Source organism: Ambystoma mexicanum, chromosome 5q, assembly GCF_040938575.1.
Source record: "Ambystoma mexicanum isolate Mex_15411 chromosome 5q, UKY_AmexF1_1, whole genome shotgun sequence".
NCBI lineage: Eukaryota > Metazoa > Chordata > Amphibia > Caudata > Ambystomatidae > Ambystoma > Ambystoma mexicanum.
The window spans coordinates 852,291,858-852,306,089 of NC_090933.1; the positions used below are offsets into that span (position 1 = coordinate 852,291,858).

The 14,232-nt window shown below is 43.4% G+C and overlaps 1 protein-coding gene across 1 annotated transcript in view; it reads left to right on the forward strand.

The window, feature by feature from the left end:
* The window catches only part of LRRC69 (leucine rich repeat containing 69), a 313,342-nt gene that overhangs the window by 121,403 nt on the left and 177,707 nt on the right, over positions 1–14,232 (forward strand). The window contains exon 4 of the mRNA XM_069621344.1: positions 4,361–4,556. Within this exon, the coding sequence (XP_069477445.1) occupies positions 4,361–4,556 (196 nt within the window). The remainder of the gene's footprint in view (positions 1–4,360; positions 4,557–14,232) is intronic.

Genomic DNA, 14,232 nt, shown 5'->3' on the forward strand with positions numbered 1-14,232 from the left:
TGGATCAAGCTAGATCAGAGGGACGGTCAGTTTACGTACGACCTCGTGAGAATCAGACTAAACCTCAACAACAGTCTGAGCCAATGCAAATTGGTGGATTACGAAGTCCCCTTCCCAAAGCAGAAAGGGAAAAAAGAAGACAACAACAGCTTTGCTTATATTGTGGACGAGCCGGTCACTTCCTCCGTGAGTGCCCAGTAAAACCACCCAAAAAAACGGTTGGGGCACCAGACAAAACTGATGAAGAAGAAGAACAGGACTCGGGAAACGCCAATGCCCGGCAAGTGCAGGGGTCCGCTTGTCGAGCATGAAAATGGAATCCGTACAGACCTCACATCTAGTCCTTCCAGTGTTTTTGGTGAATCACAAGCAACCATCAAAAATACATGCCTTGAAGACATATATTGATTGTGGAGCTGTGGGTAACTACATTGACCAAGATTTGGCTCTCTGACTAGGCCTTCCTCTCCAACAGAAGCAGAAATCGGAAAACGTCACTGCTGTGGATGGTTCTCAGCTATCATCTGGCCCGGTGACACAATACACAGAGAAAGTCAAGCTTCTGTGTCAGGACAGGCATCAAGAGGACATTACTTTCGATTTCATCGGTGCCCCTCAGTTCCAGATGATATTTAGAATGCCCTGGCTGGAGACCCACAATCCTAGGATCGACTGGCAAAAATGAGTTCTGACCTCATGATTGTGCCGACACATTTTACAAAAAAGATTACACCAACCTGAAACTGAAGAAAGGAATCGTGTTGGGCCTCATCAGCTCCTTACCGCTTGAATACCAAGATTACCAGGATGTCTTCAAAAAAGAGCAAGCCAACGTTCTGCCCCCGCACAGACCCTACGATTGTCAAATAGATCTTGTACCCGGAGCCCAGATCCCTTGCAGCCGAATTTATGCTCTGACAGAACATGAAAATCAGCATCTTAGAGCTTACCTGGATCAGTACCTGGCGAACGGTTTCATTCGCCCGTCTCCTGCCTCCTCGCCCTTATTGTTCGTGCCTAAAAAGGAGTGGGACTTAAGAACTTGCATCGACTATAGAGCCATCAATCAGATCACAGTAAAAAATCAATATCCTTTGCCACTTATACCAGAGCTCCTGGACCAAGTGAAGCATGCTCAAATCTACACAAAACTGGATTTAAGAGGAGCATACCATCTTGTAAGAGTAAAAGACGGAGACGAGTGGAAAACAGCCTTCCGCACGAAGTACGGCCTTTTTGAATACCAGGTCATGCCCTTCGGGCTATGTAATGCCCCCGCAGCGTTCTAATTCTTTATGAATTATGTACTCCGTGAACTACTGGACGTTTGCGCTCTTGTTTACATTGATGACATTCTTATCTACTCAAATTCCATGGAAGAACATGTAGGCCATGTCCGAGCAGTCTTAGAGAAGCTTCGACAACACCAATTGTATGCCAAGTTGGAAAAAATGTTTTCCATGTAACCGAGGTCGAGTTTCTCCGTTTCATGCTCACACCACAAGGCGTACATATGGTAACACGAAAGGTGGATGCAATCCTCCAATGGTCCTCACCAACATCCACGAAAGGAGTGCAAAGCGTGCTCGGATTCGCCAACTTTTACCGTCGGTTTATACCTGGGTTTTCACAAATTGTACCTCCAATTACCTGCTTGGTAAAGAAAAATCAAAAGTTGCATTGGTCGACAGAAGCCGAAGAAGCCTTCCAGAAGTTGAAACTAGCATTCACTGCAGCACCAGTCCTTCGACACCCACGACCAGACCTACCTTACATAGTTGAGACAGATGCTTCAAAAATAGCCATGGGAGCAGTATTGTCACAACGAGAACCTGAAACAGGACAACAACACCCTGTCGCATTCTGGCCCTGCAAATTTTCAGCCCCCGAGTTGAACTACGCAATCACAGATAAGGCTTTACTGGCAATTAAAGCAGCATTCAAGACCTGGAGACATTACCTTCTTGGGACGAGACATACGGTCATTGTCATCACGGACCACCGTAACTTGCAATACTTGAAAACCGCCAAAGCACAATCCTCGCGTCAACTTCGTTGGGCTTTCTTTTTCACTGAATACTATTTTATTATCACTTATAGACCTGGAGTGTGCAATGGGAAAGCAGACGCTCTATCACGCATGAGTGAAGAAAAAGAGGATTTTACAGCATCCGACCCCGTGGCCATAATTCCTGAGGAAAGGTTTCAAACCAGAATAGCTGCCACCACGTGTGTGGATGACCAAAGAACCAGTTTGTAATCCCCGATGGATCAATCAACACAACAGGAATGGCTGTTAAAAGGTGACCAGTACACCATCGAAGACAATCTACTGTATTTCCAAGGACGATCATATGTCCAAGACCAAGAACTGCAAAAGCAAATCAACACAAATTGCCACGATTCATTAGTGGAAGGACACCCAGGTATAGCCAAAACTCAGGCTAAGATAAAACCAAACTACTGGTGGCCAACCTGGCGAAAAGACATCAACCAATTTATTGAAACCTGCAGTGTCTGTGCACAACACAAATCTCAGAAACAGAACCCTGCTGGCTTACTACATCCCCTAACAGTACCGCCAGCACCTTGGCATACCCTGTCGATCGGCTGCATCACAGATTTTCCTACCCTGCAGTGGATACAACACCATATTAGTCGTTGTGGATTTGTTCTCCAAAATGGCCCATTTCATCCCTGTGAAGGGACTCCCAACTGCATCAACTCTCGCTTCTGTGTTCCTAGAGCAAATAGTTCGATTACATGGATTTCCATCAATATTAGTATCTGATTGCGGAATGTAATTTGTTTCTGCCTTTTTGGAGAAAGTGTTGTACGATTGCCAAAATCGATTTCCAGTTGTCCACAAGCCATCACCCTCAAACTGATGGGCAAACTGAACGAACCAACCAAACTTTAGAGCAATATCTCAGGTGTATGTTGCAACAGTCCGAGGATTCTTAGAAAAATATACTCTGGATAGCTGAGTATGGATACAACAACTCAGTTCACACAAGCACAGGGCCAACTCCATTCTACACTGTGCACGGAAGACATCCGAGGACATCAGTATTTGATCCACCCGATACCCTGGAAATGCCAGCCATAAAAAGTGCATAAAACCATCACTCAGGTTCTTAACGAGGCGACAGAGCATCTGACCAAGGCTAAGGAAAGACAAAAACTGTTTGCTGATCAACATCGGAAGGAAGCTCCCGCCTACCAGATTGGAGAAAAGGTGTGGTTAGCATCCAAATATATTCCCCTGAAGGGGCTAAGAGCTTTCCGCCCAAGATACCTGGCCTTTATACTATAACGTCCATAATCAATCCTGTCGCCATGAAATTGGAGTTACCATCTCACATGAAAATTCACCCCATATTTCATGTCTCTCTCCTCAAACCAATGAAGTCCAATACACGGCTTAGTTCGCCGCCAGAGCCCGAAGTAATAGATGGAGAACCAGAATATGAAGTCAAATCCATCCTGGACTCCAAGGTGTTTCGATCATTGACTGGAAAGGTTACGGACCTTTCCGCAGAGACCAGGTGAGCGTAACATTCTCACTATCAGTTTCGAGTACTGCCATTCTGGCTGACCTCCGCCCAATGGTATTCACCAAGCTGATGGTGGTGGTGGCAGCGAATCTACAGGGGGAGGGATGTTCACATCTACCCCTACCTGGACGATTGGCTGATCAGAGCCCATTCACCTGAGCAGGCTCTGGAACATCTGGACAGCACCTGTCACTCTCTCCACAGACTGTGCTTCTCCCTCAACTTCAACCTCAGTGCCTCATGGCGTCCCGTTCCTTCAAACAAAATACCTACCCAAGAAGATTGCTCTGGAGCTGGATACAGAGCCCCTCTTCCATATCCATGATGGCTGGCTAGGACACAGAGCGGCTGAGTAAGTGGGGCACGGGGGTGGGATGGGATCAGAAAATCAGAGTGGAAGTTACGGAAAGATAGGCTGAAGATGGGGGGGCAGAGAGGAGAAACGGGAGATGCAGCTATCCGGCTGCTCGGAAACGTAGGCTGAAATCCTGGAATTCAGCCTGTGATTCCGAGCAGCTTGATTGGTTGGCTCCCCTGCCCTGGATGCTAATATTAGAAATCAGCCCCATTTGTGATGTGCTTATTCAAGTGTGAGTTGCAATGGTCTTAGTAGTGAAAGAGTAGTGAAAGACTGGTTAAAGATGTACGAATTACATGAAAATGTGCTTTCAGTTAGAGAACCTGTCTGCAGTACTAAGTGTCGCATTTTTGAAGGTTGCAAACACGTGCATGAATTGCTGTGCCTTTAGCAAGTGCTTTACACAATAAACTTCCTACTCACCGCCTTGCTTTTTCTGTTCCAGTTTACAAAATCTTGGACATTTGAGCTTAAACAACAATCAACTGGAAAGCCTTCCCAAACAGATAGGCCTACTGCGAAGCCTTTTTGAACTCCACCTAGCAAACAATCAACTTAAATCACTTCCAGAAGAATTGGGATATTTGACCAGCCTAAATAAGCTTTATCTCTCTAGGAACCAGCTTACAGACCTACCAGAAGTAAGTGACAGAGTGTTTGTAAACCTTTTCCTACCTTTTTTTGTGAAAATAATTATTGGTATTTACTGCACATGGTATCAGCCTGTGTGGAACAAAAGAGTTCTTATTTTGATGTAAGAGGCATTTTCACAAGTGCCCATGTCAAGTGTTCATGCCTGAGAACTGAACAAAGGGATTTACGGTTGCTAGTCACAAGACGGGGCTTGTTACATATGATGGAGTGATCTGCTCTTGCCGGTGATTGTATCACGTGGCTAGTTAGAGTGGAATTGTATAGGCCTGGCATGGTGCTGTTCCATCATGACCCTCAAGGTTGGAGGGTGTTCTGTTAGCAAGTTCATTGTTAATGTAATCTACTAATGTATCTTACTGTTTTCTGTGTGAACCTCAATGTGTAAAACCCTATGAAAACCCTGAGAAGTCTGTGCTTGGGGTCCTCATTGTTGGGATGGGTTTACTTTTCTAGTTATGTTCATTTATGCACAGCTATTTGGAAAAAAAAACAACTCTGATGCCAATGCCTTGGTTGCCTTGACTTTTTTTGGGTGGGTTTCTACTTTTGGTGGTATGACTTGGATTCATCATGCCCATCTGGAGCGGTAACAGAAGTAACAGACAATTTCCTCTTCAGCCCTACTGTACGCATAAAATATAGGTAGAGAGCCAGGTTGAAACCTCTAAAGGGGTTCCGAGTGAAGGCCAGCCGTTGACCTTGTCACTTCTTGGGCTGCATGATAGCCCTTTTATTTAATTTAAATAGCAGCGGGACAGAGTCAGTGGGGAAAATATGGACGATTGAGTGAGAATGGGACAAAAATGTGTATGACGCAGTAGTGAAAAATGAAAGGATAAGAATTCATAATCGTGGGAAGCCAAGAATGAATAAGGTTGGGAAGCCAAATGTAAGATGTAGCAGAGGGCAGAAACCAAAAGAAAATCTGTTTTATACAGAAAGCTCTATGAGAATGAGAGAACCTAATTGAAAAGAAATAAGTAACTGGAAAGGGGCATCCTTTATATTGTGTTATTAGTCGTGTGCTTAAGGGTCTAGTGTAGAAATTGTATTCAAGTGAACCTACTTAGTAAAATGTCTGTTCAAGGCCGCTGGGGAAAAATACAGAAAAGGAAAAGGAGGTTCAGAAGAACGCAGTTTTCCTGAAAATGGCTTTCTAGTGCACTGTATGTACAACTACAAACACCCAAGTGCATGTTAATATTATGAGAAGTGGAGCTCCATAACACAGGAGTATAAGTGGAAGGTACGTTGATTTGGCCAAATATTTTAAAACAAATAGCCCCAGAACAATAGGAAATATTCCTGGATTTGTTTGGGAAAGCTGCAAAACTGGTTAGGAAATCAAGAATGATGGGTTTGAAGGACACAAATCACAAGTTGAGAACTGAGGTGCAGAAATTGAAAAATAAACCGAAAAAATAATGAGGTTAGAACAAAGGAAAGTGACTGTATCAGGTTTGGCCTGCCACAGTGACTGCTATCAATTGTATCACCAAAGGGCATTAGAAGGTAAGGCAGGGGAGGAGGACAAAGAAAAAGAGGGGGAAGATACTGTAGGAGTTCTCAGTAATTTAAATGCAAATCACAATGCAACACATACTTCCATAGCACCAACAAACCCCAGACTGCAACCACACAACCTATGCAGCCTCGAGACCCAACAAGGCACTTAGATACAGCCACTGTCCCTTAGTAGGGCCCACCCGCCAGACGGCAAAGTGAGAAATGATTCCACATTGACCATAAGCCTCTCACACACATGTAGGATTTGTGTATGACGCTGCAGGTGCGTAACTGCAGGCTTCACTATGAAAGCTTACCAGGATTTGGCGCAGATGCCGCTGGTAATTTGCTAAAGGGCCATGCCCCTTGTACTCCACAAATTTGAAATTGTTGTCTTAAGATTTTCCGAATATTAGAGAACTTAAAATATCTTCCACACAGCGGCCATTGTACACATGGCCTCCCCAGACCCAGTGTCTCCAGGCTTCCCTCAATCAGACCGCGCCCCTGCAATCCACATAGGTTTGTCTCCATTCAGCAGTGTGCCGGGCCCTTTTCTGCATGCCTCATGCCCATCCATCCTCCCTACAGTATCAATGGCAGTTTGCAACTGTGGCCGTGCCCTCCCAAGGGGGCTGGCAGGGTAGGAACAGCTGAGGTGTCAAACACCATATACACTTCATAGGTATCTTCCGTGCAGCAGCCATTGTTCACATGGCCTAGCCAGACACAGTGTCTCCAGGCTCCCCTCAATCAGACCGTGCCAGAAACATGTCACTCATTCACATTCACAGCCACATTTCTAATTCTTTATAAACCCCTTGATATTTATCCTGAGAACATCTGTGAGCACTGGAAGTCAACTCCTGATCGTGCTACCTGTGAACATCTGTGAGCACTGGAAGTCAACTCTTGATCGTGCTACCTGTTCTCCTGCTACTAACTACCCTGCTTGCCGAATATAATTGTTTGTTAGTCAAGGTAAGGGCAGATCAACTATTAACTTCACTATAATCATCTCTTTCTGATTTCAAAATTTCTATCTTATTTCGAACAAATGTACCCAGTAGTGTAATGTTCATTCATCTCAATGACTTTACGATTGTCTACTGTTTAAAGTGTTCTGATCTCGATATAGAGCAAATTTCATCAGTGTCAATTGTGATTGAATCGCATCTTTCTCGGACAATGTCTATAACCATGTTTCCTTTTGATGCAGGAAAGTACATTCAATGGATGAGTAACCCGTTACGATTTGCGCCATATCAACCAATTCTGTATGTATGCCAATTCTGTATGTCTGTAGTATTCGACTACGCTATACAGGTTTTGCTTCTTTGACCAAAACAAACATTGCATAGAAAACATTGATATCATTCCATTAATCTCATGCATTCAGTAGAATTCTTTTGTAATTATGTGTACTTTTTTTATACAGATCTTATAGATTTTTCAAGAATGCCTGCTTGTATGGTTTTCGGTTGCTGTTCTTGGAGCCATGTCAAAAGTAAGGGCACAATCATGCATACATTCCTGAGGAATATTGATTTAATAGGAAAATGGGTTTGACATTGTGGTTTTCCAGTGGACGAGTTTGAAAGTAGAGCGAATGCTGTCTTGGGAGACTTGAGGGCCAATCGATTCCGCATCTGCAGCCTGCACTTTACCCTGGATATGTACGACCAATCACAGTACACAAAAAAGCTCAAAACGTCTCGTAAATTGCTTCCAAATGCAATTCCAACTCTATTTTTGCACACATTGCCTCAGGTGAGTCGCGGATTATGAATTTGATGTAGGCGGTGGGGTACTGAACATGGTAACTACATGAACGGATTGGTGCTTTCGGTGTAGATGTGTCTTACTAAAGTTTGCATAATGACCAGATTGTATTACTTTTTAACTATAACACATTTTACTACACATCTGTCCCTGTTTATGGAGCATCATAGAAAGTAATTATGACCATAGAAAACAATGCCATAGTGCCCTTCAAAAGAAGCATAATCTTTTTGTAATCGGTTGCTTGACATGTCAATTTTTTAGGAGAGCATACTGACGGAAGCACAGACCCTTGCAAGTGACGAAACCACCGACATGTCCAGTATACCAATGGTGAGCCCTACAGACTTGCAGAAGTTCATATTATCAACAGTTGGATCTTCCCACATATCTAATGCATATCTAATTTTCCCTTTTACCACCTCGTGACAATGCACTGAAAATGAAGGAGCAAGATTCTGCATCCATTTCTTTTCCGGAGTCAACTACAACTTCAAGCGCCTATCAAGGTAATTTTATTTCACTTTTCAATTACTAGAATGTATTGTGCTTGGAATTTAAAATACTATGAAATCGTTTATGTATCCTGTCTGTTGTTTACACTGTGTAATTTATGGGTTTCTCTTTATATTTGAAAAAAGAAAAATAGAGTGGAATAACTCTATTAAAACTGGTGCTCTCAGCTTGCCCTTATAGTAGGGACCTTCCAATTCCGTGCTGTAATTACTGTATTTACGTAAAAATTCAATATAGACCTAGTCCGTCATTTTCTCAAAAAAATGTAATATTTATTGCACATCGATTATTGTTCTTATCACTCCTGAATATTCATTCTCATATTCGAAGTGGATGGGCTTAAAGATACTGGCTATAATATTGTGTACGTTAGCCAATGCATTTTGGTTAATTTAACCTTCGTCAGGGCCGTACAATGATTTTGATATGCCCAATCTATCGCCGTTACAAAACAATAATTCAACACAATGCAGGAACAGTCATTGCACAATCAATTCAAAATCAAACGTATATGAGCACACATACCAATTCCAAGATGCGTTCCAACGGTATAGTAGTATTTGTAAGAGAGGAAAGAAAAAGAAACAAGAAACAAAATCACATATTTTGGTCCTTATGCCATAGGACCTTCATCAGACTGGTAGCCCCAGGCTAAAACTTGATCAATGAATACTAAATGAATTACGATTGATTATAACTACAGTAACAGGACGTGGTGCCCACCTTCAACTTCTTTGTGTTTCTCTTTATATTTACCATTGTCTCTGTTCCATTTCCCTGTTTGCATCCATACTAAAACAAGTACTGTGTTACAGGGAGATGCTGGTACTTCGACTACAATTACATCATCCTTTGGAGCTGGTCCAGAGTATGAGGTATGCGTACTGACCATTTCCTTGAATGAAAGAAAGTAAATCTACATAAGATACTATTAGACAGTGACATTCATATAAACGTCCAGTGTTTCAAACTTTTATGATTTCCGTTCTAACGATACACTTCCTCCCTAATGCAGAATACATTGCAAAATGTTTGAGGGCAACATTAGAATCAGTATGTTTTGCACGGTGATCTCTGATCGAGTACACTTGCCATCAATCCGGTGAAATTCAAAATGTATATTTTGACTAAATGACGTACACTGTTTGCAATGGTATGTATGTAAGCGATGTGTGCGATGAAAGATTTTCATTTCCAATACGATTGAATTTGTTTTTTTTAATGAACATTCTATTCAAGAAATGTATACAAGGTGTGGAATTAGAAGAGGAGGCACATGGATCAGAGGTGGTGGACCAGCTTGCTGGTGTGGTTGTTACAGAGAAGACCACAATTTCACACAAAATCAAGAAAACAAGGGTAACTAACAAACAATTTCGTTTTCTAGAAGTGTTTTGGGCTGGTGTTTTCTTCATAACATGTTTTAAGTGCTATCTACTGTATGTGTGTTTTACATTGACCATGTTTTTACAACCCATCTCCTAGAGGCTCAGAAGGAAAAGAATGATAAAGACACAGACAACAAATGAAACCAAAGATGCTGCTTGCCAAACAGATTTCACCATGGAGCAACTACTATTTGAGGCACAGCGTGGTCCAGTCAATAAGCAGACTCGAGATTCTAATGTCCAATGGCCAGAAACTGAATTGAATGTGACCGGCGAAGCAAGCAAAGTGTTGTTGGACCATTGCTACAATGTAAGAAATATACAAGATGAAACTGAATATAATGAATATGCTTTTGAATTCCTCGCTGACCACTTGACACAATCTACACCCGCAAAAAAGGTCCACCCAATAAACAATCGACGTTGATTGTTTCTCCAATTCGTGTGCAAATAACACAAGCTGAACTAACAGAAACTGAAGCTTCAACGCAATTGACTGAGAAACTTGCCAAAGATCTCGACTACAGTTTGTCTAGCTTGGGTGATTTGTCCACCACAGCTGAGTCACAAACCACATTCATGCCGGACGATTGGCTAATAAAGGAGCCTAAATACATTGGGCCTCATTACGACCCTGGCGGTACGGGGTGAACGGCGCCGTAAAAGGTGCCGGCGCCGTTCACTCCGTACCGCCGCATTACGAGATCCCCTCGCGGGACATGGTATGCACTCCTGGGAAAACCAGGCGTGGCTACCGGGCCCCGCGAGGGGAATAGGGAGCAAACAACGGGCCATCACGTAATGGCCCGTTGTTTGCTCCCTCTCCCATTCCCATTCAGCCCTATGGGGGCTGGAATGGGAATGGGGAAGGACCGTGTCCGGGTCCTTGGAGGGAGGAATTACCTGGCCTTCCAAACTCGGAATGGCCCTGTAAATCCCCATTTCGAGGACCTGGACCCCGACGCGATTTCGGCGGCAGCCATGCCGTCAATAGCGGCATGGTTACCGCCGAACTCGTAATGAGGGCCATTGTATTCGACGGCTGCCTCGAAGAGATTATACTGATGCTGAAATGTGTCCATCCAGTGAGGGGGACAATATGCGGACAGCCATTGGTGAATGTGACTCGTGTATTACAAGGCACTAACCTGAAAATCCAAGCCACCTGTGTCCACCTCCATGATTCCTTTTCATGGTCTCCTGAACCGATGCTGTGCAAAGTGCCAGCGGAAATCTACTGTGTTCAGCAGCTTTACTTTTCAGTGGCTCGGCTTTTAGTAAGTTGTCCCAGTTTGTGCCATCAGCCTCAAGTTGTCCAGTTTCTGTCAATTTGTGGGACTTCAGTTCCTTGCTAAAATGCAGTACTATAAATATCAAAGAGAATTCTTATTCTCCGCTATTGCTCAAGCCTGGAAAATTGAACAAATGTCAATTGAAAGCACATTCTCTGGCAAACAGTTCAGGCTAGCTGGCGATGGACATTGTGACAGCCCCGGATTTTCAGCAAAGTACTGCACATACCACTTTCAGGACATGGAAACTAAAAAAAGTTTGAAGATCGTGCAGGTGTCCCAATGTAAATCCTCAGTGGCCATGGAGAAACATAGTTTCATAAAATCCCTCGAACATCTTCAATTGAGGGGAATGCAAATAGACCTCATAGCCACTGACAGAAATGTTTCAATAGCCAAGGCCATGCAAGAGCAGTTTCCAAACATTCGCCATCAATTTGATGCATGGCACGTTGCCAAATCAGTCAATAAAAAAAATCACAGCTGCTGGTAAAAAAAAGGGTTCAGAAAATATTTTACAGTGGTCTCCGTCTCTCAGCAACCATCTTTGGTGGAGCTCCAAATTCTACTTGACCATCTTTGGTGGAGCTCCAAATTCTACTTGACAAATTGTGCTCATTGATGCACCACTGTTCCAACGTTCACTCATGGACAACATTTTCACGAATGTGGACATGGACCTTTATCGGAGGAGCAGGAAAGCAAGAAGAAGTGGTTGGTTCCATCTTCACCTCCACAGAAAGCTCTTGAGATATCATGTTTGATAAAAACTCTTTCAAGAGACCTGAAGGGACTCACAGAATTCTGTCACACCGGAGATTTGGAGGTGTTCCACAAAATGTGCCAAAAGTACAGACCCAAAAGTTTGCATTTCGGCATAGATGGTATGCAATCTAGAACACTACTAGCCGTATTAGCGCATAACGAGAATCTAAGCAGAGAACAATCGAGAACTGCAGGAAACTTTGGAAGGCTTCTTTACACAATGGCCTTTGCAAAACGAAGTAAAAAATGGGGTGCCAAGCCAATATACCAGGAAATGGAATTCGATTTTGTGAAAGATCTCACTTGACTGTGTTGCCCATGCATACTCATGGAATCGATCCTGATTTTGTTCCTAGGACACATACATTGCCACAAAACATTGCAAACCAGCCCTGTCCACCAAAAGCGGACCTTGTTGAATAGTTGGCTTCCCGGTATAAATGATTAGCAGCGGGATGTATGTTCCGCAATGTTTGTACATGAACAATGGAATGCTATTAAACTCGATTTTCAAAGCTATTAAAAGTATTAAAAAGTATTTAGTTATGCCCATTTAATCCAGTTTATGAATCATTCATTTATATCTCGAACGATAACATGCATGTCTGTGGTTGATTGGTGTCTGTAAAGCTCAACATAGGTGGCCATAGCGTCCAAATTGTCTTTTCAAATGTATCCTCTTTGCCAACTTGTCTTTGCAAGAAGTGCCTGTTTTAGGATATCATAGAGTGTTCCAGCGTAACTCTGTGTTTTCCCCCTTCCCGCTTTCAGCCAGCTCTAGTGGATCCTTCACTGATCAGGGCGCGGGAGGGTCAGATGGATATCAGCATGAAAGCAACTGCAGGGTCTGCAGTTGCCTTAGTATGCACGTGTCGAAATAGACAGAATAAATACGTGCCCCACTAGGGAATGAGAACAGGAGAGTAATTGCAAGGGAACCAAATTTTATATAAGTAAATAAATGGAGCAAAGAACTCTGCTGCCTGAGAGCGCTCTGCCGAACATTACAAGAACAGTACATTATAAGTTCTCGAAACTTCACTTCTGATGTTTCCCAATAGGTGCGCATAGTGTTATATCCGGATTGGAGGAAGACATGGATACCGTATATAGATATAGGGACTGGCTTCACAGGATTGGCTGGTGTCTTGGAGATCCGGCAGGCCGCACGTGGGTGAGCTGGGCTCCTCTCGGTGGGGTGAAGGTCGGGCAAAGTTCCACGGAGATGACGTACAGCTATCTGACTAAGCTAAATAACAAACTTGGCATGCAAGAACTAATGACTGTAAGCAAAACACTGCATGAAAGGGGGCTGTTGGTGTGAAATAGTTGCATTCTGACCTATATTTTTATGGGGGCATGTGTTAAGGATCATTCCTTCGGATGCCTTATCAGAAGAGAAGATCTTTGATTTGCAGCCTTTGGAGTCTTACGATTTCAAACACAGTGGGGATAGGTGTTAAAGTTAACAAAAAATATGACCACTCTATATTAGGTATATGGTAGGTGAATTGGAGGTGGTGTGGGGGTAGGGTCTGGTGACCAGATGCGTTCAAAGGGAATAGGGGGCATGGGTTCAGGGGACCACGGCCTGGCAGAGAGGGGGTGGAGAGGGCATGAGTCGGTCAGCAGAGATGGATGGGGCACTAAGGTTGGAGCAGGCCTTGGTCTCACATTCTTGGATGAGCACGTTTTGTCAGGGCTCGATAATCGCTACTTGCAAAAATGAATAGCTGCATTTCTGTGAGAACAGGAGACGTGCTGAGCTGACAGAGGTGTTGGAGGGCCTAGAAAAAGATGGCGTTTGGAAGGACACAAAATGGAGTTCAAAGTATACACATTAGCACAGCGCTAATACACTTGTATGAAACATGGGTGATGCAAATAGGTACAGGAGGGGTAGAGATGTCTCCCCCCTTAACGTATGTCATTTACCCGGTACGAGAATGGTGCAGGGGGGCGGGATATACTGCCTCTCCTACTACATTTGTTAGTGCACAGGATGTTCAGTGGAGATGGAAAGGCACTTGGATTTATGACTTGTCAGTGTCTAACGTTATCCGTAGAGCACATTCCTCCGCGAAAACAGGGCGCATGCAGACGTGACAATGGGGAGGACCCTAACTGGAACTGTTGTCATAGAATAACTAAATTACTATCAATATAGTATAGAGTAAAAAAGTATTCACAATAGCACAGCATTGGTGGATGCCAGTAAACAATTTGTTTGTTTTAGAACATATTTCAAATGCCGCGTTGGTCGGCCAGCTTAATCGCTCCCATAGAGTGAAGGTCACTGCGTTTGATGTTGCTTGTGGGGAGTTCACACTGACACGTCTTTTACAGTATGTTTTTGATTTGTGGATTTCCTTCTTCCAAAACGAAATTTAGCACAGGCGCTCACAAGAAGGTTA